Raw genomic sequence first — 23,064 nt, 5'->3', positions numbered from 1 at the left:
GAAAATTAAGATCTGGCTGAACAAAGGGAGGAAGGGAAGTTATTTGAGGCAAAGGCATTCGCAAAATAACAGCTTAGAAATGGGCGTGAGCTGGGAGCACCTGGGTGGCTCAGTTGGTTAAGTGTCCGACTTCGGCTCAGGTCATGATCTGGCCATTTGTGAGTTTGAGCCCCGTGTTGGACTCTGTGCTGACAGCTGAGCCTGGAGCCTGCTTCGGATTCTGTCTCTCTCTGCCCCGCCTCTGCTTGCACTCTCTTTCTCTCTGTCTCTCAAAAATGAACAAACATTAAAAAAAAAAATTTTTTTTTTTCAAGGAAATGGGCACGAGCCTGCTGCTAAGGGACAGTCTAGATCAGCCCAAGTGGCTGTTTCTAATCACAGCTGACCTATGCTGCTTGTTGAGACTTTTTCTTTTAATATCCCATTAATTTAGTAACAGTACTTGATTAAATGCCTGACTAAGGTTATATAACCTTTCAGTAACATTGCTTTATTTACACCTTTATCTTTCATGGAACATTTTTGTACAGATCTTTAAAAATGTACCTATACCTTTGATGATTAACCACTAACATTGTCACACACTCTTAAATCTTTGTAGGCTATGATTTTAAAAGTCTTCACAGCAGGCGGTCCAAGTGCCTGATTTGGAAGGGCGATAATTGGGACCCTGGTCACCCCTCTGTGGTGGTTTGAGGGAAGGAGGCTGATGCAGGCGCTTACTTGACCACTTGCCCAGGGGGGAGGTTAGGATCGCTCAAGGAAAGCCCGCCCTGCTGGGAGCCACAGTCTCCTGCCAGTTTGTAAATAGCCTCGTTCCTAATTTATCTCACTCCTCTTTTGTGAGCCAGTGACCCAGATTCATTGGGCTGTGAGGCCGCGCGCACGGGGTTGCACAGACAGGTCTCCATGTTGCTGTGCCAGAGAAGATGAAGAGAAAAATCACGAGCTGCTTAAAAGTGGGGAAAGATAACAGAAGAACCCTCACACAGTTGCCTCAATTCCAACTAGACCTGTGGTAGTGATGCAAATGCCTAAATTAACCCCAAGATACAGGTAGGTTCACCGGTATTTGGCTTGTGCCACATAACTGCAGTCTGCTTTTCCCACCACTAGATGGCAACCCCGCTTTAAAGCAAATTTTATTCAAACAATAACGCTGTTCAAAATAAAAAGTAACTATTCTCACCCCATCATGTTGGCACAAAAAAGTCCTAAAACTCTTGGGTTAGTGAATGTGTGGGACAGCAGGGAATTCAGAAAGCACCGGTGGAAGAGTGAGTTGATAGCACTATTTTGGAGCAATCTGGCAGTAATGTTCATGCTGTGCACATTATGTGACCCAGCCACGACACGCGGAGATTTGATCAATTGATTACGACGATGACGGCTAACGTTTACTTTGTCCCCACTATGTGCCAGGCCCTGCCCTAAGTGCTTACCTCATTTGCTCCTTACAACTCTCCCGTCCCCGCCCCTCCCCCCAACTTACCAAGGAGGAATCCAGGCACACAAAGGTCAAACACCTTGATTGAGGTTACAGAGCTATTAAGCGGCAGAGCCCCAACCTTCGCCCTGCTTCCACTACACTGCACGTGCCTCGTGTGCACCCGGAAACACACCACACACATATAGGAGGGAATCCACTGCAGCAGTGTCTGTTAGCCTAAACAGTGCGTTAGCGAGACAATAAAGCACGAGGGAATGCTGCAGAGCCGTTAAAGCCATGCACTAGACCTAGAAGCGGTCAACCGGGTACGCATCTCAAAATCAAATGCTGAGATACAGTAAGCAAAAATCAAAACGAGGAAGCAAAACTGTGTATCATTCATTGAGACCAACAAGGGGAGTAAAACTATAAAAGGACACACCGGAAAGGTATATACCAAATTTACGATGGTGTTTCAGGGGCAAGGTTAAATGGGATTTGGGGAACAAAAAGGCAAGGGCTTTTAAAGTCATCTGTAATGCTCTGTTATTTTCTCTCTAACCTACCTGTCTCTTGAGCAAAGAGGCAAAAGCTCAAAGCCTAGCCTGATCCAGAATATCATTTTTTATGACTGGATCTTTACAAATGCAATCCTCAAGCCTGATAACTGCTGTTGTCAAGCCACCACACAAACCTTTTCCTCCATCAGGGACATCTCCCCAGAGAGCTTTTCTCAAGTTCCCTTCTAGAGTAGAAATCACTTAAGAGGTTCTGAAGGTGAGACTTCCAGCGGCAACAGCATATGGTTTTTGCTTAAGGTGCAGGACTCTGAGGCTGGAAAGAGGGGAGGGAAGAGGGAGACAGGGAGTCAGTTCTAACTTGTACTTAGTGATTAAGACAGCGGTTCTCTTTAGGGCACCAGCTCCAAACAACTTAAGTGTTTCTTTTATTTAAAAAAATTTTTTTTCTTTAAGTTTATTTTGAAAGTGTGTGTGCATGCAAGCGGGGGAGGGGCAGCGAGGGAGAGAGAGAAGAGAGAGAGAGAGAGAGAGAGAGAGAGAGAATGAATCCCAGGCAAGCTCCTTGCTGTCAGCGCAAAGCCCCTCATGGGTCCCATCTCCGGAACCATGAGATCACCACCTGAGCCGAAACCAAGAGTCGGGCGCTCCACCAACTGAGCCACCCAGGCGCCCCTGAAGTGTTTCTTTTAAAGTTCAAACTATTCCCTTGCTTCACCGTTTTTGGGGGGGGGGGGAAGAGGGGGGCGGAGGGCAGGTTATAATCAAATGTTTAATTGCTCAGGTGGAAAGACACAGTGATTCCAACAAATTACCTCCCTCCAACTCCATTTAAAGCCAGTAGGCAAACTGGTTACCTAGAAACACAATGACTTACAACTAACCCTCTTCCTGTATTTACCAGAGTCAACACATATGAAACCACAGGTCATATGTTGACAAGTTTTCCTAGAACTATAATAGGTTTATAGAGGTTAATGCTCTCAGATTAAACAGGGATAATGGCTCCGAGCAAGAAGCCAGGTCTGGGGGTGGGGATGGGGAGGGCAGAAGGCATAATTTTAGAAAGATTTGAAAATTGGTTTTTAGTGCCAGCATGGACCTTTTGTCAGCAGCTGAGTGCACTAAGAATGTAAATTACAGAGAAGGCTATGTGGGTAGCTTTGAATCTAATGGATTGTCTCAAAGCCGAAGACTGTAATACTGTGTCCTGTACTGTAAGGAAGCCTCCTCACAAAAGCAATTTATACCTCCTTTTAAAAATATTTTAAGCATCCTCAATCAGAGAATCCCTCATCACAAATCTTGTTTCATTTCACTGGAGTTAAATATGCCATATCACTTAGGGGAACAAGTGGTATCCACAGTTCAGTAACATACATAGTAATTTTTTTTTTTTTTAAGTTTATTTATTTTGAGAGAGAGAGAGCATGCGCGGGTAGTGGAGGGGCAGAGAGAGGGGGAGAGAATCCCAAGCAGGCTCCACTCTGTTAAGTGCGGAGCCTAACGCTGGACTCAAAGTCACAAACGGTGAAATCATGACCTGAGCCAAAATCAAGAGTTGGGTGTATAACCGACTGAGCCACCCAGGTGCCCCCATAGATGGTAATTCTTGAAAAATTATCTAGTTAAGAAACGCAGATTTGGCTTTCTCCTCCTATGTGTTAGTGGGGAAACAACTTTTCATTGACATTTCCCTCTCAAGAGGACTGCGACTTCTTGAAGTAGTGACATCTGAGGAATATCAGGATTGTAGTGAGGAACTGGTGTGTCCCTGGGTTTTTCAGGGAAGCCTGCCCAGGGATCAACCCTCATTGTTCTCATAGAACCGTCTGCCTGGTCAGACTCTGAGTCTTTCATGGAACTCTTCACGCCATTAGCTTGGGAGATTCTTGATGCAAAGTGACAGGTCCAAGGTGCATTTATAGTAACCCAAGAGAACTGTATTAAAATGAAGTCTTGCTGGGCCCTGGTCTCACAGGGTGGCAAAATCTGTTATAACTTTTAATTATCTCACTTGATTTTTCATTTTGGAAATGACAGGCTACATGAATATCTGCTGCTTGGAAAGAATGCAGAGGTGTATAGAGTCAGTGAAAGGTCTCTCTCAACCCTCCTCTCTCCTACCTGAACCTTACTTTCCTTGCCAGGTGACCATGGTGGACAGCACCTCCTTCTTGTGTGCACTTACAGAGAACACATACCAAAGCTACTGAGCCAGCAGCAAACATGTGAATTCTGGGTGCGCCCGGGTGACTCAGTCAGTTAAGCGTCCAACCCTTGACTTCGGCTCAGGTCATGATCTTGCAGTTTGTGAGTTCGGGCCCTGGCTCTGCGCTGACAGTGCGGAGCCTGCTTGGGATTCCCTCTCTCCTCGCTCTACCCCTTTCGTGCTTTCTCTCTCAAAATAAATAATTAAACCTAAAAAAAAAATTGTGATTTCTGAACCTCTAAAACCAAATCTAAACAATTTCCAGGCTTATGAAATTACTCTAGAAACACATAAATCTAAATAAAAAGAAACAGAAACAAAAGCTTCATTACTTTACGCACATCTTGTATTTTATTTCTTACAATTAACAGCTAAGAAAAAAGTGGTGGTAGCACCCTATTATTTTAAGACCACAGCTGTCACTTAAATGCTAACCCATCCCATAAAACAGGGAACCTTCCCCCAAAGCTACACTGGCCATTTATTCAAGTTTCCTGATCCCAGTGACAACTAATAATTTTTATTACTTATCAAACACAGAAAAATTAGATTATTGTTCTCCCTAGCTGAAAAATCTCACAAATGATACTTTTTCTCTGTGCACATGGTTCACTGACTCAAACCAGAATAAAGCTACTAAAATATCTATAGTTACGCATGTCAGACTGGGGTCTGGATACCTGTGGGAGTTATTTAGTGTATGCTGGGGGGACTGGCAATGATGCTCCATCTTCCCAGAGAGCAATGCTTATTTGAGGCTAAGGACTCACATATTTATTTTCCAAAAAAGTTAAAAGGAAGCTTTTTTTCCCCAAATGAAATATATAGAAAACTTCAGGGGCACCTGGGTGGCTCAGTCAGTTGAGTGTCCGACTTTGGCTCAGGTCATGATCTCATGGTTCGTGGGTTTGAGCCCTGTGTCAGGCTCTGTGCTGACAGCTCAGAGCCTGGAACGTGCTTCAGATTCTGTGTCTCCTTCTCTCTGCCCCTCCCCTGCTCATGCTCTGTCTTAAAAGTAAATTAAAAAAAAGAAAGAAAACTTCAATATATAAAACCAGTTTTAGGAGGCTGCACTGGCAGTAGGAGTTGGCTGATGCAAGTTCCCCCCACCCCACACATAGCCTGGGGGCGTGTGGCCCCTTCCCTCCCAGGGTACCCTGAGGGAACTTCTTGCACACCAAGCCTCACCCTCTCCAATCTCAATTCAAAGACTGGGCATCCTCCTTGGGATAACAGAAAGTTTGTTGGGGGAGTCCAAAGGACACCAATGCTGTGTGAGTCCTGCTTGCCCTTTTCCAGGTAAGTGACAGACCTTACTTCCTTGTGCTTTTTTTTTATATGCTCAAGTCCAACCTTTAAAATCTAAACTCTTCTGGCTTTTCAATCTTTTTGGCTGTACTACATTTCAACAAATACTTCCACTTGTGTAATGAAGCTCTTAGATCCTGTCACATCTCTACAGTAAATAACAATATATCTTCCCAAACTGTGAGGAACTACTGAATGTTCCCAAACAGTGTCCTGTCCTCTAATCTAGTTTCTGAATATTCTGGTTCTTTTCCTTCTTCGTATATTCTTCTAGTCGAAGAAGCCACTTGGCCCAGTACTGGGAACAGAGCTCAGTGTCCATGAAATGGGGGTGAGCAGGGGATCCATCCTTGTAGGCAACCACAATTAAGCCACACTGAACCTAGGAAGAAACACAGGGCAGTTCCAGTATTTATACGGTAGGGCCAGAGTTGATGTTCATTTCTGTCTTGCTTCAGGGCAAACTCAGAACAAAACAATCTACAATAATATCTCCTAACGGTTTCGAAGATGGGTTGATGAAAGATTGTATCAGGATACATAAGAACACAAAGATGACATAAGATATCCAAGAATGGACTGTAAACACTAAAGCACTATTAGCAATGACAGAAAGCTCAGGAACAGAGGGAAGTGCTTCTTAAGGTGGTAAAAGGACAAGGAATGGAGTAAACAGTGGGACACAAACAGAATAAAAATCATAAGGAGTTAAATGGCCATACATAAGCACTGACCAAGGCTTTACATAAGCAGAGGTGCAGTGTCCTGACCTGAAAGCTGTAGTTGGCATCATTATTTATGGCACCAACATAGGCCACAACCTGCAGCGGGTTGTCAAACGTATTTCGGATATAAGGTTTTGGTTTCTCCGATGTCTTCCAATCAATCACACACAGCTTGCCCCTAAAGAGAAACCAAAGGAAGTCTTAGTAGGTCACCGTCCAAACTGAGAAACCCTAATAGGTTAAGCCTCTTCTCAGGTATAGTTTATTATCACTCAATGACCTCTCCCCACTTTTCTTTAAAAATAATTTTTTTTTCTTTAATGTTTACTTATTTTGAAAGAGAGAGAGAGGCAGAGGCAGAGAGTGAGAGGCTCCCAAGCAGGCTCCGCGCTGTCAGCACAGAGCCTGACGCGGGGCTTGAACTCAGGAACCGTGAGATCATGACCTGAGTGAGTCAAGACCAAGAGTCGGACGCTTAACTGACTGAGCCACCCAGGCGCCCCTTTCTCCACTTTTCAAAAAGACAGCTGCCCTGATCTCTACTTCTGAGGATTAGAGAAGTGTGATGTTCTCTTTCTGATGAGCCCTATACTCAGCTCAGTGACAGGCCTGCCAGGGGTGTGATGGGAAGTGCTTCCTGAAGTACCCGGCTGACAACGACAGGGGCAGGCCCATGTGGAAGTGCTAGGGGACTTTTCCACAGTTCTAGTTTCTAAACTTTCTCGAAATTCCTTTGGACCCTCATGGCTTCCTTTTCTTTAACAGTTGACAGGGGAATTGAAACTATGTCTCTATCACTATCTCAGTTGATGAAGCACAACAGATCAGTAGCAAAGTCCCCATCATGAAGGATGAAGCATAGTGCTTCAGAAATCCTCTTGCTCAGAAACCAAAGCTGAGGCTAAAATCTGTTAGCATTTAATAGGCACCAACTACAAGCAGAGATACAGATAAGAAGACCTGGTCCCTGCCCTGAAAGTTCACACACAGGGCAGGGGGTCTTCCTAGTAGGGATATTGGGGGGAAAAAATTCCTGCCAGTTTCTAAAGAAAGTCAAATAACCAGTGCATTCTCCCCATTACCCCTCTCCTGGTAGGATTTTATACTTGCCAAATGCAGAGATCAGAAGGATCACAGGGACAGTAGACTGACAACTGGTGACTACTTGTTCAATCTTTCATGATTTCAAGTTTTAAAAAATTTTATTTATTCTGAGAAAGAGAGTGTGCACGAGTGGGGCGGGGGGGGATAGAGATAGAATCCCAAGCAGGCTCTACACTATCAGCACAGAGCCCAATGTGGGGCTCGAACTCTCAAACTGTGAGATTATAACCTGAGCCAAAACCAAGAGTCAGCTACTTAACCATCTGAGCCACCCAGGGGCCCTTCATAATTTCAATTTCAAACCAGCGGTCCAAACGGAGATTTTGTACAAAGTATGCATGTTACGTACCTGTGACCATAGCTCTAGAGTTACAACCTATGCAATGTATTTATAAGTCAGCCTAGAGTAGCACTGTAAATGAAATAAAATGCAAGCTACATGTTATTTCAAATTTTCTAGTAGTTACATCAAAAAAAAAAAAGGAAACAGGTGAAATTTTAATGTTTTATTTAACCCAACATACCCCAAATTTGATCATTTCATTATGTAATACGAAAAAAATTATTAATGGGATACCATACCTTCTTTTTTGTACTAAGTCACTGAAACCTACTTTGCCCATTTACAGCATACCTCAGCTGAGATTGGCCACACTAAGTATTTAAAGGCCGTATGTAGCTAGTGGGTATTCTCTTAGATAGTGCAGGTCTAGAGGTAGTTTTACTATTTCTGTCAAACTTTGTAATATTACAAAACAATTATAATCTATGCAAATGAAGAGAGGGCCCCAGTAACCCCAGAACCTCAGTTCTCAACCTGGAGCAAATCAAAATACCCTAAAATAAAGATTTCTGATATGGACCACTGTCTCTTGCAAAACATACTGTAACTTGCAGAACTTAATAATGTGGAAAAGATTTTTAGTAGTATAACTCCAAATTAAAACTGAACAAAGACAGTTCATAACAAATGAAAAGATGTTCAGTCTAACCTAAGTGAAATGCAGACTGAAATTATGAGATATAATGTTAATAAATTACATCTAACACTGTGTCATTAAAACTGTGCAGAAATAAGCACACCTTCATCTGGGAAAATTTACAATGCACATACTCTTTAACATAGCCATTTCCTTTTTAGGTACCTGCTGGAGAGAATGGTTTGATACCCTGGGGATAAATGCCTGGGAAAATGTCATAAAAGTGACAAATGCCTGGAAAATTTAAGTATTCATATCCAGGCCTACTTCAGACTAACTGTATATATCATACACCAGAACAAACCAGCAAATGAACCTGTGCGCCTGCCTAGAGAAACTCTCACAACAGTATATAAGGAGACACGCTCACTGCTGCAGTTCGTGATTGTGAAAAACTAGAAATTACCTGAATTTCCCCAACAGGGAAATGGATGTGGTTCATTAGTAAAAAGGGATACCAAATAAGTTAAAAACAGAGAACAAGATCAAAATAATCATGCTAACAGTTACTGAGTAGATAGTATTCATTTTAAGTACTATACAGAGAATGTCTCATTTAGTCTCTATAACAACTCTATGAGGTAGATCCTATCTTTTTTCTTATTTTATTTTTTTCTTAAGTAGGCTCCATGCTGGGTGTGGAGCCCAACACCGGTCTTGAACACACAACCCTGAGATCAAGACCTGAACTGAGATCAAGAGTTGGACGCTAAACCAACTGAGCCACCCAGCGCCTGTCTTATTTTACAGATGAACAAATTGAAGTACAGAGAGCCTAAGTAACTAGCCTAACGTTAAGATGAAAAGCCAGAAATGAAACCCAGCCAGCCTGGCTCTCGACCCTCGTATCTTACCAGCTTTGTGATAAGACATACCCAGAAGCTTGTGACTATTACAGACATGTACGTAACAATACACAGTGGTGTTTGTATGCAGAGTAGACTGGCAGTGTACCTGTGCATGCATTATACAGTGTTGTGGGTGTGTTAAATAATATAGGAAGTAGCCTAGAAGGACACAGCAGCAAACTTATCACAGTGATTGTCCTTGGCCAGGGGTCTATGAGAGGAGATAAGAGGTGGTTATAGGTGATGCGAGCTTAATTTGTGTTATATTTAAAAAAAATTGGAAGCAGATGTGACGAAGTGTTAATAACTGCTAATTCTGAGTGGTGGAAAATTATTAAAAGAGAAAAGGATGTTGCAGATCATATAAACTCTAATAAGGATCTCTAGAATGTTTTCAGAATGAAAAAAGCAGGGTTTGGCACTGTGAGTAAGTGGGGGTGGGGACCAATGATAGTGCATGCAGTCATAAAAATATCTCAGGATCACAAGAACTTTTAACCAAAGGTTAAAACCAGGATGGGGGTAGAGGATTCTAGGAGGATGGAAGAGTAGGACGCACCACAAATCTGTAGGCCCACCTTGACAACAATTGCAACGGCAGAATCTGTCTGATACAATTATTGGAAATCCAAAGGCTACTGAAGGCTTGGATGGTAAACTGTGGTTAATTTTGGTCAATTTCAGCTCTTAGCAGCTACCCATCCCCCTCCTCCTCATGAGGCAGGCAGCTGTGCACATGATCCTGGAGCAGGGTGTACGTGGCTCTTGGGAATGGGAGGGGACACAAAGGACCCCTTCTCCGCGTTATCAACACCGACTGCAGTTTCAGTTCACAGAGGTGTAGACAAGAGGAGGGTAGCTATTGTTATTGCAACTCCACCCACTGCTGCAAGCCCCTCTCCTTCCACCTGCCTGACTTCCTGGGGATTTAAAGGGCCAACACACATTTTTTCCACCCCTTCATTTTTTTTTTTTCCTTTTTGGGAATTAGATGCTAAAGACTACAACATCCAAAAGCAACTGCATATATGCGGAAAATTAAAAAGTGACAGTAACTGTGCATGTCCAGGGAGAGGTACAGGCTCAGAAAAGACCTGAGAAGACCTTAAGTTTATACCTCAGACTGATCCTTAGGAAAGAACCTACAACAACACCACCCCCAATAAAAACAATGAACAAAATCTGGCAAACCCAGGGGTAGAGGGAGAACCTGATTTCCAGAATTACATACTAGATTCAAATGCCTAGTTTTCAATAAAAAAAGTCACAAAGCATACAAACAAACAGGAAAGTATGGCCCATTCAAAGAGGAAAAAAAGAAACATAAATTGCCCCTGAAAAAGATGTGATAGCAGATCTAGCCAAAGACCTTTTTGGTCTTAAAGATGCTCAAAAACTTCAATAAAGGTAAATACACGGGCAATTATAAAAGCAGGTATTATTGTAACAATGGTTTGTAACTCCACTTTGTTTTCTACAGTTTAAAACAAAAAACTTGAAGCAAGCAGACAAATTTATTCTTCTCAGGTTGGTTGATCATACAAATCTTGATCAACATTTAATGAAACATCAGATAGCATTGGCTCATCATGTTCTTCCACTCTGCTCAGGTGAGGTGCCCCATACAGATCATTAATTTCAACTTGTGTTTTCTGGGGTCGGCTGCTGTATCTATCCTCTGAATGTGAAACATCTTCACTCTTATTTTCTATACACATTCTCATCTCCTTCTCTAATTGTTCTTGAGCTCTCTACAGTTCTCCTGTTCATTTTCTTGCATTTCCAACTCCAGCTGAACTATCAGCTATTGCTGCTGAAACATGAGTTCCTTTTACTTAAGTCTCTCCCCCACTTCAGGCTCCATTGGAGCTAGTTCTCATTCATGCTCCAAGTCGGCCATTTTCTTTGGTCTCAGCTGCTCCATGGTTACATTTTCCTTACACCTGTAAATCCCAATACTACGTATTGTATTGGATCCACTAGGCAAATTCTTGCCACTTCTACTAGACCCCGAGTTAGACATGTTCCAAGGTACTTTTGATGGTATGTTGACTCCCTCTCTAACTCTTAACCTTAACCCGCCAACTGCACATATATAAAGACAATTTTGTGATATCAACAACTGAAAGAGTTAGGGACAGAGCTGTCAAAGGAGCATAGTCTGTGTATGCCATTGAAGTTAAATTGGTATAAATTCAAATCAAAGCACTATAACTGGGATGTTAAATGTAATCCCCATGGTAATCAAAAGGAAGATAGCTATAGAATATACACAAAAGGAAATGAGAAAGGATTTGAAATGTTTCATTACAAAAAAGGAAATAAAACACAAAAGAAGACTGTAACATACAGGAAATGAGACCAAAAAGCTATAATGCATGTAAAAAATAAATAACAAAATGAAAGAAGTTCCTCCTTGTAACTATTTTTTTTTTTTTTAATGTTTATCTATTTATTTTTGGAGAGAATCCCAAGTAGGCTCCATGCTATCAGCACATAGCTAGATGCAGGGCTCAATCTCGTGAACTGTGAGATCATGACCTGAGCCGAAAATCAAGAGTCAGATGCTTAACTGCCTGAGCCACCCAGGCACCCCATTTACATTTGGCAGAATGGATAAAACATATGATTCTACTATATGTTGTCTACAAGAGATTCACAGTATAACCAAAGATACAAATAGGCTGATTGTGAAAAGACAGAAAAAGATATTCCATGCACATAATAACTGAAAAAGAGCAAAGGTGGCTCTAAAACCAGACAAAACAGTCTTTAATAGAAGGTTCAATACATCAAGATATAACAATTATAAACATTTATGCATCTAGTAACAGACTAACAAAATATATGAAGGAAAAACTGAAAAAAGTTGAAGGGAGAAATACATTTCTTTCTTTCTTTCCTTTTTAAGTTTTATTTATTTAAAAAATCTCTATACCCAACATGGGGCTTGAACTCTGACTCTGAGATCAAGAGTCGCATGCTCTTCCGACTGAGCTAGCCAGGTGCCCCCAAAACAGTTCTATAATAATAGTTGGAGACTTCAATATCTATTTTCAATAATGGGTAGAACCAGACAGAAGGTAAGTAAGGAAATAAAGGACTTAAAACAACACAATAAACCAACTAGATTAACAGACATGTAGCACTTGCTCCCCAACAACTGAATATGTATCTTTTCAAGCACACACAGGAATTTTCCAGGACAAACCATATGTTAGGCCATAAAGAATAAGTCTCAATGTATTTAAAAAGATGCCATACAAAGTATCTTCTCTAATCACAAGATTAAGTTAGAAATCAATAACAGAAGTAAAACTTGAAAAAAAGTCACAAATTTGTGGAAATTAACACAATCAGCCAAAGAAAAAAATCACAGGGGAAATTAGAAGATACTTAGAGATGAATAAAAATGAAAATACAGCATACCAAAACTTAAAGAACACCATTCTTTTAATACTGTAACAGTATTACAGAAAAAGTATATAGCAATAAATACATTAAAAAATAGAATTAAATCAATATCTTAACCTTACAACTTAAGGAACCAAAAAATGAAAATGTACACCCAAAGCTTATAGAAGGAAATAAGAGATTTAAGATAATTGAAATACAGAATGGAAAAACAATAGAAAAAAAAATCACTGAAACTAAACATTGGTTTTTTGAAAAGATGAACAAAATTGACAAACTTTTAGCTAGATGGATTAGAAAAAAAGAAAGACTCAAATTCCATAAATCAAATGAAATTGGGGACATTACTACTACTTCAGAAATAAAAAGGAGAAGAGTACTATGAAAAATCATATGCAAACAAGTTGGATGAACTAGATGAAATAAATAAATTCCTAGAAACATAAAACCTACTAGGACTAAGTCATGAAGAAACAGAGTATCTGAATAGCTCTATAATTAGTAAGGAGATTTCATCAGTAATCAAGAATCTACTAGCAAATAAAAGCTCTAGACCTGATGACTTTATGGGTGAATTCCACCAAACATTTACATAACTAATACCAATACCAACACTTTTCCCCAAAAATTGAAAAGTAGGGAACTCTTCTTGACTCACTTTATGAATCCAGCATTACTGTGATACCAAAGCCAGACAAAGACACTCTGACTGCAGAACAATAATCCTTATGAGGGGTGCCTGGGTGGCTCAGTTGGTTAAGCATCTGACTTTGGCTCAGGTCATGATCTCGTGGTTTGGTTTGTGAGTTCAAGCCCCACACCAGGCTCTCCGTTGTAGCTTTGGATCCTTTGTCTCCCCACTCTCTGCCCCTCCCCCACCCTCTCTCTCAAAAATAAGTAAATATTACAAAAAAATAATCCTTACGAACGCTGATGCAAAAATCCTCAACAAAATACTAGTAAACCAAATTCAGCAATATACTAAAAGGATTATACACAATGACAAAGTGGGCTTTATTCCTGGAATGCAAAAATGATTCAACACAATGAAAATTAACCAGTGTAATATACCTTAACAGAATGAGGAAAACTACATAATTACCCTAATTGATGAAGAAAAAGCATTTGACAAAATTAAATATCCTTTAATGAAAAAAATACTCAACAAGCTAGGGATAGAAAAAAACTACCTCAACATAGTAAAGGCCATATATGAAAAACCCACAGTAAACATCATACTCAATGGTATAAGACTGGAAAGTTTTCCTCTAAGATCAGGAACAAGGCACAGCTGTCTGCGTTCACCATTTCTATTTAACAGCATCTGGATATTCAAACCAAAGCAAGTAGGCAAGACAAAGAAATAAAAAGCATCCAAACTGATGGGGCGTCTGGGTGGCTCAGTCGGCTGAGCGTCCGACTTCGGCTCAGGTCATGATCTCATGGCTCGTGGGTTCGAGCCCCATGTCGGGCTCTGTGCTGACAGCTCGGAGCCTGGAGCCTGGAGCCTGCTTTGGATTCTGTATCTCCCCCTGTCTCTGCTCCTCCCCCACTCGTGCTACGTCTCTCTCAAAATAAATCAACATTAAAAATCTTAAAAAAAAAAAAAAGCATCCAAACTGGAAAGGAAGTAAAATTATCTCTGTTTGCAGTTGACATGATCTTTTATATTAAAAATTCTAGGAGCACCCGGGGGGCTAAGTTGGCTAAGCATCCGCTTCTTGATTTTGGCTCAGGACGTGACCTTGCAGCTGTGGGATTGAGCCCCATGTCAGGCTCCGCACTGAGGGTAAGGCCTGCTTGGGATTCTCACACTCTCTCTCTCTGCCCCTCCCCTGCTCATGCATGCACTCTTTCTCTCTCTCTCTCTCTCTCAAAATAAATAAAAATAAGCTTAAACAAAAAAACTCTATAAAGAATTCACACAAAAACTGGTAGGACTATATAAATAAATTCAGCGAAGTAGCAGATACAAAGCCAACAGAAAAGTCAGGAGCATTTCTATACGTAAACAATGAACAATCTGGAAAGAAAATTACAAAACAATTCCATTTATAATAACATCAAAATGTATAAAATACTTGAGAATTAACCCAGGAGACTAAAGACTTCTACAATGAAAACCACAAATCATTGCTGAAAGAAATTAAAGGCATAAATGGTAACATACACCATGTTCATGGATTAGAAGATTTGACATTGTTCAGATGTTCATACTACCCAACGTGATATACAAATTTAATATAATCTCTATAAAAATCTCAACAACAATTTTTGCACAAATAGAAAAACCCATCCTAAAATCCATATGGAATCTCAAGGGACTCTGAACAGCCAAAACAACCTTGAAAAAGAAAACTGGAGGACCCATACTTGATTTCAAAACTTACTACAAAGCTATAATAACTAAAATAGTGTGGTGCTGGTATAAAGACAGATATATAGACCAATAGAAATGAATAGACAGCCCAGAAATAAACCCTCACCACACACAGTCACATGATTTTGGACGATGGTATCAAGTTTATTCAATGCGGAAACGGCAGTCTTTTCAACAAATGGCCCTGAAGAGTGTGACTATCCACATGCAAAAGAATGAAGTTGGACTCCTACCTAACCCCATATACAAAAATTAACTCAAAATGGATTCATGAACTAAAGGTAAGACTTAAAACTACATAAAACCCTTAGAAGAAAACACAAGGCCCAAATTTAATGACACTGGATTTGGCAATGATTTAATGGATGTGACACCAAAGGCACAGGTAACAAAAGAAAAAATACAGGAAAATTTTTTAAAAATTGTGCATCAAAGGATAAAGATAAGTCAGTCACTTTGATTCTACCTACATAAGGTACTTAACAGTAGTCAATCAAATTCATAGAGACTGAAAGTAGAATGGTGGTTGCCAGAGGCTGGAAATAGAGGAGATTACAATGATTACTTTAACGGGCCCAGGATTTCAGTTTTATAAGATGAAATGTCCTGGAGATGGGTGGTATTGATGGTTGTACAACATTATGAATGTATGTAATAATACTCAACTGTATACTTAAAAATGGTGAATTTTATGGTAAATGTTATGTTATACATACTTTACCACATTAAAGACCTTTTTTAAAAGAAAAAGTGGGGATGGGAGATTTACTTTTAATAGCTTGGATTAACCAAATGCATATATTACCTATTAAAAAGTGTTTTTAAAATTTCTGAAAACTTAATTTTCAGGAACGTTCAATGTTCATATTCTTAACGTTGATGCTTTTCACTTAAAGAGCAGAAAACAAACGTCAGCACTGTGTACAGCGCGGTTAAGCGTTTGGCGTCATGAACTTCTTGTAGGCCTTGGGTAGAACTGATCGAACGGCGGCCTTGGTTAATCTAAAGGGCAGCTAAAAATAGCTTATTAAATTTCTAGGCACATAGACCTCCTCACAGATACAAAGCAGCTATGGCACAAAACTGTTTGGTTGCCTAAACAGTTTCCAGACTTCATGAATGCTCTGTCAATTGTTTTTTAATTCAAATTTTAACTAGAATTCCAAGAGTTATACTCACAGGTTTTTCCCTATCCTTGTGTATTGCATCCTTTTTTTTGGAATAGGGATATCTGCAGGTTATATCTCCTGTTGGAATATGGAATAAATGGGAAAAACAGTAACACAGCAGCAATTTAAAAACCACAGGAAGCTTTAGGAAGCTCAGAGTTCCTATCTATGTCAAACACTGCCTGGAAGCCAGGAAAAGAGTTAATTTTCAGGGCCAATAGATAAAGGTGCTATTTTTAGGGGAATGGGGAAACAGAATGCAGGAATCAAATTGGATGTTGCAGCTGGTAGTTTGCTTGGGTTTAGGGGAGGTGGAACATGCTGGATATTGAAAACTTATACCTTTTCTCCAGCAAATACTTTGATTTTGGAACACAGATTTACAAGAATTAGGAGGCTCTTCCTCCTATATCTGTCCTTACTTCCTGCCCCATACCCAATTCTTTTTTTTTTTTTTTTTTTTTAATTTTTAATTTTATTAGAGAGAGAGACAGAGGGAGAGAATCTCAAGCAGGCTCTGTGCAAAGCATGGAGCCTAACACAGGACTTGATCTCATGACCCTGAAATCACGACCTGAGCTAAAATCAAGAGTTGGATATTCAACTGACTTAGCCACCCAGGCGACCCCTGCCCCCAGTTCTTTTACGTATCATATAGGTTTTGACTTCACAAGACTACACCTTGGAGCAGGAATTCAGAGGAAGAAACAGTATTTGATAGGCATCATCAGTTCCACCCTGTGTTAATTTATCTCCACACTTCGATGGAAAAAAAAAAATCTAATACTTACTGATACTCAGCCACACAGTCCAGCAGACCTACATACTTTAAGGTCTCATGTTGAACAGCACTTTCAAGAGCTCGCACTCCACTGACATCTTTCAGAATATGCTGGACACTTTCGACATATCCAGATTCAAGATTCTCATCTCTCTCTTTCAAGTCTCCTTGGGGTGAAAGTATGCTTTCCAAGGCTTTATGGAACCGTTTCCCTTGTAAAAATATGTCTGAAAAGAAAATCAGGGGAAAAAGAAAAACAAATAAGAACAAAGCTAGTACTAAAAGACAAATGCCTTAAAACTTGTGAACAGTAAAATTAGAAATTACATAAAGTACCTTTAAAGTGACAATCCCTAAAATACACATTTCAGCCTCTTGTGAAACCTGAGAATTGCGCTTTGAAAACCAAAGGGACTGAAATAGCTTGAACAATAAAATTCATTAAAAGAAAGAATTTCTAGGATTAGGCCAAAGCTACAATTGAAGATCTGGGGGCAATAGGACCACACCTAGTTTAGGGTACTGTGAATTTAAGTATCCATTAGTGTAACTTAACTGGTTGTGATAAGTAATTATTGGAAATTTAAGGAACTTTGCTTCTGTTCACAATTCTTGTTACAATCAACACTTAATGAATACAGGTGGGGGAATCCTTTTACTAAGGCTTAATGAATGGGAAGGAATGAAAATCAAGGCATATACAAATTAAAAACAACAAGTTGGATGTTTTGGAACTTGGGGGTGAGGAGAAGAAATATGTAACACTCTTCTGCATTTTTTTCTAGGGCAAGAAGAGCCTAATTTTTTCCTGAATTTTTTTCCTCATATGCTTAAAAAAATTTGACCTATAGTTGCCATACGTTATATTCATTTCAGGCACACAACATAATGACTTGATATCTGCATATCCTCATACACTTTCAAGAAAAGAAAACCAAACATATTTAAGAAACCCAAGAAGTTCTATGTATTCACTGGACTCTTGATAAGGGAAGGAGACAAAGAAGAGGCATTGTGCTAAGCAGTGGCCTTGGCACTTTCAAAATATTATTTAACTTTCAAACATAACAGCCCAGCAAGATAAGAATCATTACTCCCAGTTAATGATTGAAGCCTACATAGTGCTGTTAATTTGCCCCAAAGCGAAAAGGTGGACTAGCAGCTTGGCACCAGAGTCCATGTTCAATTCTAGTCTGTTATACAGCACAGTGAAGAAGGCAAAATCAGAGACCATCATTTAGATATGCACAGGAGCAGAGTGAGAAATATACATGCTTGGAGACACCCATAGAAAATGAGGAAAACAATCTCATCCACTAAGGTAATAGCAAAACCATATTACATTTGTCAACTATTGTTTTACCAGGATTTTGAAAGGTCAGTTTTACCACTGACAAAAAAAAAATGGAATCACTTCTGGGAAATTACTTGGAGAGTTAAATGAAATTCAACTGAGAAACTGAGTTATTACACTCCAAATGTACTTGGCTCAATTGGACTTACTAGCATATGAAAGGCCTACAAGAAATTTAAGACCGATGGAATTAAAACCTACGTAAGAGTACAGTATTCATCTATACATTAGGTTAATGAAAAACACAAACATGTTAAAAACAGGAAGAAAAAAATCCTACTTTATCAACTGCCAAGCAAATAAACTCATTCTCCACTGCAGACTTAACCCCTGGCTGGGTTCTTCACATAGAAGAGGCAACGAACATCAGAAGCTAGATTACATCCCTTAGATTGTAAGGCTCAGAAGTCAGCCAGTCAGAGAAAATTAATATGTAATTTCACTCATACATGGAACTTAAGAAACAGAACAGATGAACATAGGGGAAAGGAAAGAAAAGTAAGAGAAAAGAGAAAGGCAAACCATAACAGACTTTTTTTTTTTTTTTTTAAAATTTATTTTGAGAAGGAGAGAGAGCAAACGAGCACAAGCAGAGCAGGGGCAGAAAGAGAATCCCAAGCAGGCTCTGCACCCGCAGCTCAGAGTCCAAGTTGGTGCTCGATCTCACCAACCATGAGATATGACCTGAGCTGAAATCAGGAGTTGGACACTTAACCAACTGAGCCACCCAGGTGCCCTGAGACTCTTAAATAGAGAACAAACTGAGGGTTGCTGGAGGGGTGTTGGGCTAAATGGGTGATGGGCATTGAGCAGCGCACTTGTTGAGATGAGCACTTGGTGTTATACCTGAGCGATGAATCACTAAATTCTACTCCTGAAATCATTATTATAATCGCTTCTCGGCCTTTTGGCTTAGATCAAGTGTAGTATCTGAAATCATTATTATACACTATATGTTAACTTGGATTTAAATGAAATTAAAAATTTTTTAAAAAGAAAAAAGATTGGGGCGCCTGGGTGGCGCAGTCGGTTAAGCGTCCGACTTCAGCCAGGTCACGATCTCGCGGTCCGGGAGTTCGAGCCCTGCGTCAGGCTCTGGGCTGATGGCTCAGAGCCTGGAGCCTGTTTCCGATTCTGTGTCTCCCTCTCTCTCTGCCCCTCCCCCGTTCATGCTCTGTTTCTCTCTGTCCCAAAAATAAATAAACGTTGAAAAAAAAAAAAAAAGAAAGAAAGAAAAAAGATTGTAAGGCTCAGAACATTAAATATGATTGAATTTGTCAAAGTAAAATTTAAAAGGCATACATTTACTGCAGAAAGCATCAAGTCAGAGTATTCATTCAGTAAATTAAAGGAATGAAAGAAAAAAAATCCATGAGTCTCCAAGATTCTGACTGATAGAACCGGCAGGATTAAAAACTCACTGTAGCAAAAAAAATGAAGAAACCCATCTTTTCCACTATGATCAACACATATAAATCAAAGTCAAACTTTGTTATCCTTGGCAATCTTCAAAAGGTAAATTGATGCTTGAGAAACTGACCAAATGTTTGACAGAATGCCAGCTCTGGGCACTTCTCTATGCTCTAGCCTTTGGGAAGACCAGGCGGAAAGGAATTTATCAATACACTACTTAAAAACTGCCTCTCCTGACGCATTAATCAATTTAGCGGGTTAGGATATGCTCTTTTTCTTTCTTTTCTTCCTTTCTTTTTTATTGGTTAAGAGGATCAGGACACTAATCTTCATGTGATTGCCCCCTTGAGAAAACAAAAAAAAAAAGCAATCCCCTCCACCCCCCCCCTTTTTTGTTGTTGTTGTTTATTTTTTTGAGAGACAGAGTGCGAGCGGGGGAGGGGCAGAGAGAGAGAGGGAGATATAGAACCTGAAGCAGGCTCCAGCTCTGAGCTGTCAGCACAGGGCCCGAACCCACAAACCGCAAGATCATGACCTGAGCTGAAGTCGGATGCTTAACCAACTGAGCCACCCAAATGCCCTGATTCTGTTTCTTAAAACTGATCCTGAGTTAACTGAGAAACACATTCGAGTAATAATCTAGATCAACAAAGTTGATTATATGTAAAACCACCATAGTTTTCTCTCTGCTTTGGGATGGTGGAGCTCGTTCACATTCCCCACAGAAATTCCTTTCCTTTATCAAGGAGGCCCCAGAGCACTTTTTTACTCTGCCAGGGGCTACAAGTTCTAGGTTCCCACAAGTCCTAGCAGGTTTCTGCGTTTACTTTTCTGATTCAGTAATTCCAGGATTCCCACAGCGATGACATTCCAGATTTAAGGAAAATGAAAAACAACTTCCCATGTGGAAACAACGTCAATTCTAAATTCTTGTGGTACAAATAAAAAACTTAAGATGTCATTAAAAGATGTTTTTATGTTGCTTGTTTAGAAAACAGGGAATAGTTTAGATGTTGTTACTTATTATCTAAAGGCAGGTGGCCCTTGCATAGATTCTTGGCCCCACACAGCTGAGGAATGTTCTAAGAGATTAGGACCTTGACCATTTTTGCCATATGCAGGTACAACCTATATAAATACTTAACAGATGTGACCACATGTTTAATGTGATACCCACACACAGTTTTTTTCTAAGGTGCCTAAAAACAAGTACATTACTCCTAAAATTAAAAATGGAAGTGCTCTGTACCACCTACTAGGGGTACACATAACTGCTCTGGGAAGCATGGGCTAAGGAATGATCGATGTAAAACATAGCTCTAACAAAAAAAAACAACTATATAATCTTGATGGGGACCAGAGAGTTCACCTGTGCCAATGGTCTTTCGTCTCACCTTGCTTTTGAATGGAACCTGTTTTTAAGGAAACTATTCTCCTCACTTGTCTAAGAAGTTAATAAGTTAGGAGTTGAATGCTAAAGTTTACTTATTTTCAATTACCAATCAAGAGCATCTATTATCTCAATTTGCCGAGATCTAAACAACAAATTATGTGTTCCAGCTTATTGCCAGTCTTTAAACTTACATGTCAAAGAGGAAAAGTAGAGCAAGGGGGTATTTCCTAGATTCTGAATAGCATGCCTAGCAAAGTAGAATTGTTATCAGGTGACTGATTCCTTAATCAGAGAAAACAGGCAACTCCAACACTCAAGTTTGTAGCTTATGAAACAAAATAATTTTCTACATAATTTGGTCAAATACTTGATCCCTGTGCTTCAGTTTCATCTGTGAAATGGGAATACTAGTATCTATGCTTCACAGGGCTGTCATGATTGAGTTAATATAGAGTGCTATTTAATGCTAATTATCATTTTAAAGTAGCGCCTCACTAGTTCAGGTCAAAAAATACCCTCATTCTTTTGATACCAGTGCTCTATTTTCTAGAAAACATAGTAACCATACAGAATCAGGATTGAGAAAATTACTTGAAGAATATTCTGCAAAGCCATCTTCTCCCAATTCCAGAATCATCCGCTGTTTCCACCTCTCCAAGTAGAAAATCTGTTCTGATGTCATGGTCTGTTGAAGGACCTTGGTCACACTTGGAATCGTGTTTCTTTGCAAAGGGATTCTCAAAGGAATTGTAGGAGTACTTGTTGCATTTGGTTTCATGCTTTTCTCTGGATTGAAGAGAGGACACCAGTTTCCTGGAACTTTTGCCGCCTCATCTTGCTTTGGGGGCTTACACTTACTCACAGGTCCATACAGTAAATTATCCTCCTCGAACAATGATTCTGGAGTCTGAGCAAGGCCTCTGGATGACAAGACAGACTGTACTAAATCAGAATACCTTCCTTGGTCCACTTCTTCATAAGGGTTCACTTTTTTCTTCCGGCTACAGGAATAAGAGGAAGTGGAGAAATCCACACGGGTCGTTGGTTCTACAGAAAACCCCTTTGAACTTCTGAGCTGCCGGCAGATGGTCTGAAACGCCTTCATCTTTAGATGCTTTTTCACTTCCCTCTAGTCTACTTGCAATGTTAAGGGCCTTTTATTTTTGCACTCCTACTAAAAAGAAAAGTGGCATTAGATACCAAACGTATTAAATATCTAAACCGCCAAAATGAAAGCCGCATTAGCATAAGGCATATCAAATTGTATTCCATTAAGCTTTTTCGATGTGTTTGGACAAAGCTATTTCCAAAGAAAGACTCTCTTTGCCAGGAAGGACAATACTTGTTAAATGTGAAATGCTCCAGCTTGGGGCAAGACGTCCCCGATATTCAATAATAAGAAACGGGACGCCTAGAAAGGGAGGTGTGTGTGAGACACACAAAAGCAACGCTCCAGCCCGTCCTACAGCGGCCACCATGGTCACGGTTAACCACTGATCCCTACATACCAGGCTCTCTGCTAGGTATTCCGGGCGGAGACTTCTCATTTAAGCCATTACACGCTTTAAGGTGGGTACTACTGCGACACCGTTTTACAGACGTGGAAACTGAGCTTCTGAAGGGTCCCACCAGGTCCGAGCGGGTAAGCGGTGGTCAGCGGGGCCCACCAACGTGATCCCCAGAAGGCGGCCTCCGCCTCCGCCCTACGTGTGGAACCACGGGGTGGGGACTGGACGGCTGCGGCCCCTCGTGTGGAAATCGAATTTAAGGAAGAGAAGGCTTAAACAGAAGCCCAGCTCACGGCACCGATATGTACCTCTGAAGCCACCACACTTCGCTGAACTTCCAAAGCGCCGACAACCACTCGGGACCCGTACTTTCCTCGATCCCGCGCTTGGATCTCGAGTTTGGCTCCGCCCAAGGGGCGGTGGTCCCGGCATGCACTGCGAAGCTCCTACTCCCGCAGCTAGCCCCTCCTTCACTGCCATAGACACTCCCGCGATCCGTGGGGAATCCCTCCTCTCAGGCGTTAGCGC

General features: G+C 40.5%; 1 protein-coding gene and 2 pseudogenes across 4 annotated transcripts; 1 reads left to right on the top strand and 2 right to left on the bottom strand.

Moving 5' to 3' along the window:
* Positions 1-4,487: 4,487 nt before the first annotated feature.
* MGME1 (mitochondrial genome maintenance exonuclease 1) lies at positions 4,488-23,045 on the bottom strand. 4 transcript variants are annotated; one of them, XM_043602951.1, is made up of 5 exons: positions 22,537-23,045; positions 21,620-22,202; positions 16,879-17,095; positions 6,238-6,370; positions 4,488-5,849 (listed from the first exon to the last, which is right to left on the bottom strand). In XM_043602951.1, the coding sequence occupies exons 2-5, from the start codon at positions 22,131-22,133 to the stop codon at positions 5,688-5,690; spliced, it is 1,026 nt and encodes a 341-aa protein (XP_043458886.1). In that variant the 5' UTR covers positions 22,134-22,202; positions 22,537-23,045; the 3' UTR covers positions 4,488-5,687. The 4 variants fall into 4 exon arrangements, with proteins under 4 accessions (XP_043458886.1, XP_043458884.1, XP_043458883.1 ...); XM_043602949.1 differs by having other exon boundaries at positions 22,845-23,045; XM_043602948.1 differs by having other exon boundaries at positions 21,620-22,199; positions 22,845-23,045.
* On the bottom strand, positions 10,548-11,191 carry LOC122496602 (annotated as a pseudogene).
* On the top strand, positions 19,114-19,261 carry LOC122467446 (annotated as a pseudogene).
* Positions 23,046-23,064: the final 19 nt, after the last annotated feature.

The sequence above is a fragment of the Prionailurus bengalensis genome, chromosome A3, assembly GCF_016509475.1.
Source record: "Prionailurus bengalensis isolate Pbe53 chromosome A3, Fcat_Pben_1.1_paternal_pri, whole genome shotgun sequence".
NCBI classification, from domain to species: domain Eukaryota; kingdom Metazoa; phylum Chordata; class Mammalia; order Carnivora; family Felidae; genus Prionailurus; species Prionailurus bengalensis.
This window is presented reverse-complemented; position numbering and strand designations above follow the sequence as displayed.

Excerpts from the sequence above, each read along its gene's own strand:
- MGME1 (XM_043602951.1), bottom strand. The coding sequence starts at position 22,133 with ATGAAGGCGTTTCAGACCATCTGCCGGCAGCTCAGAAGTTCAAAGGGG. Across the intron at positions 17,096-21,619 it reads CTTTGCAGAATATTCTTCAA|ACATATTTTTACAAGGGAAA; the intron begins GTAATTTTCTCA and ends TTTTCTTTTCAG. Across the intron at positions 5,850-6,237 it reads ATGCCAACTACAGCTTTCAG|GTTCAGTGTGGCTTAATTGT; the intron begins GTCAGGACACTG and ends GTTTCTTCCTAG.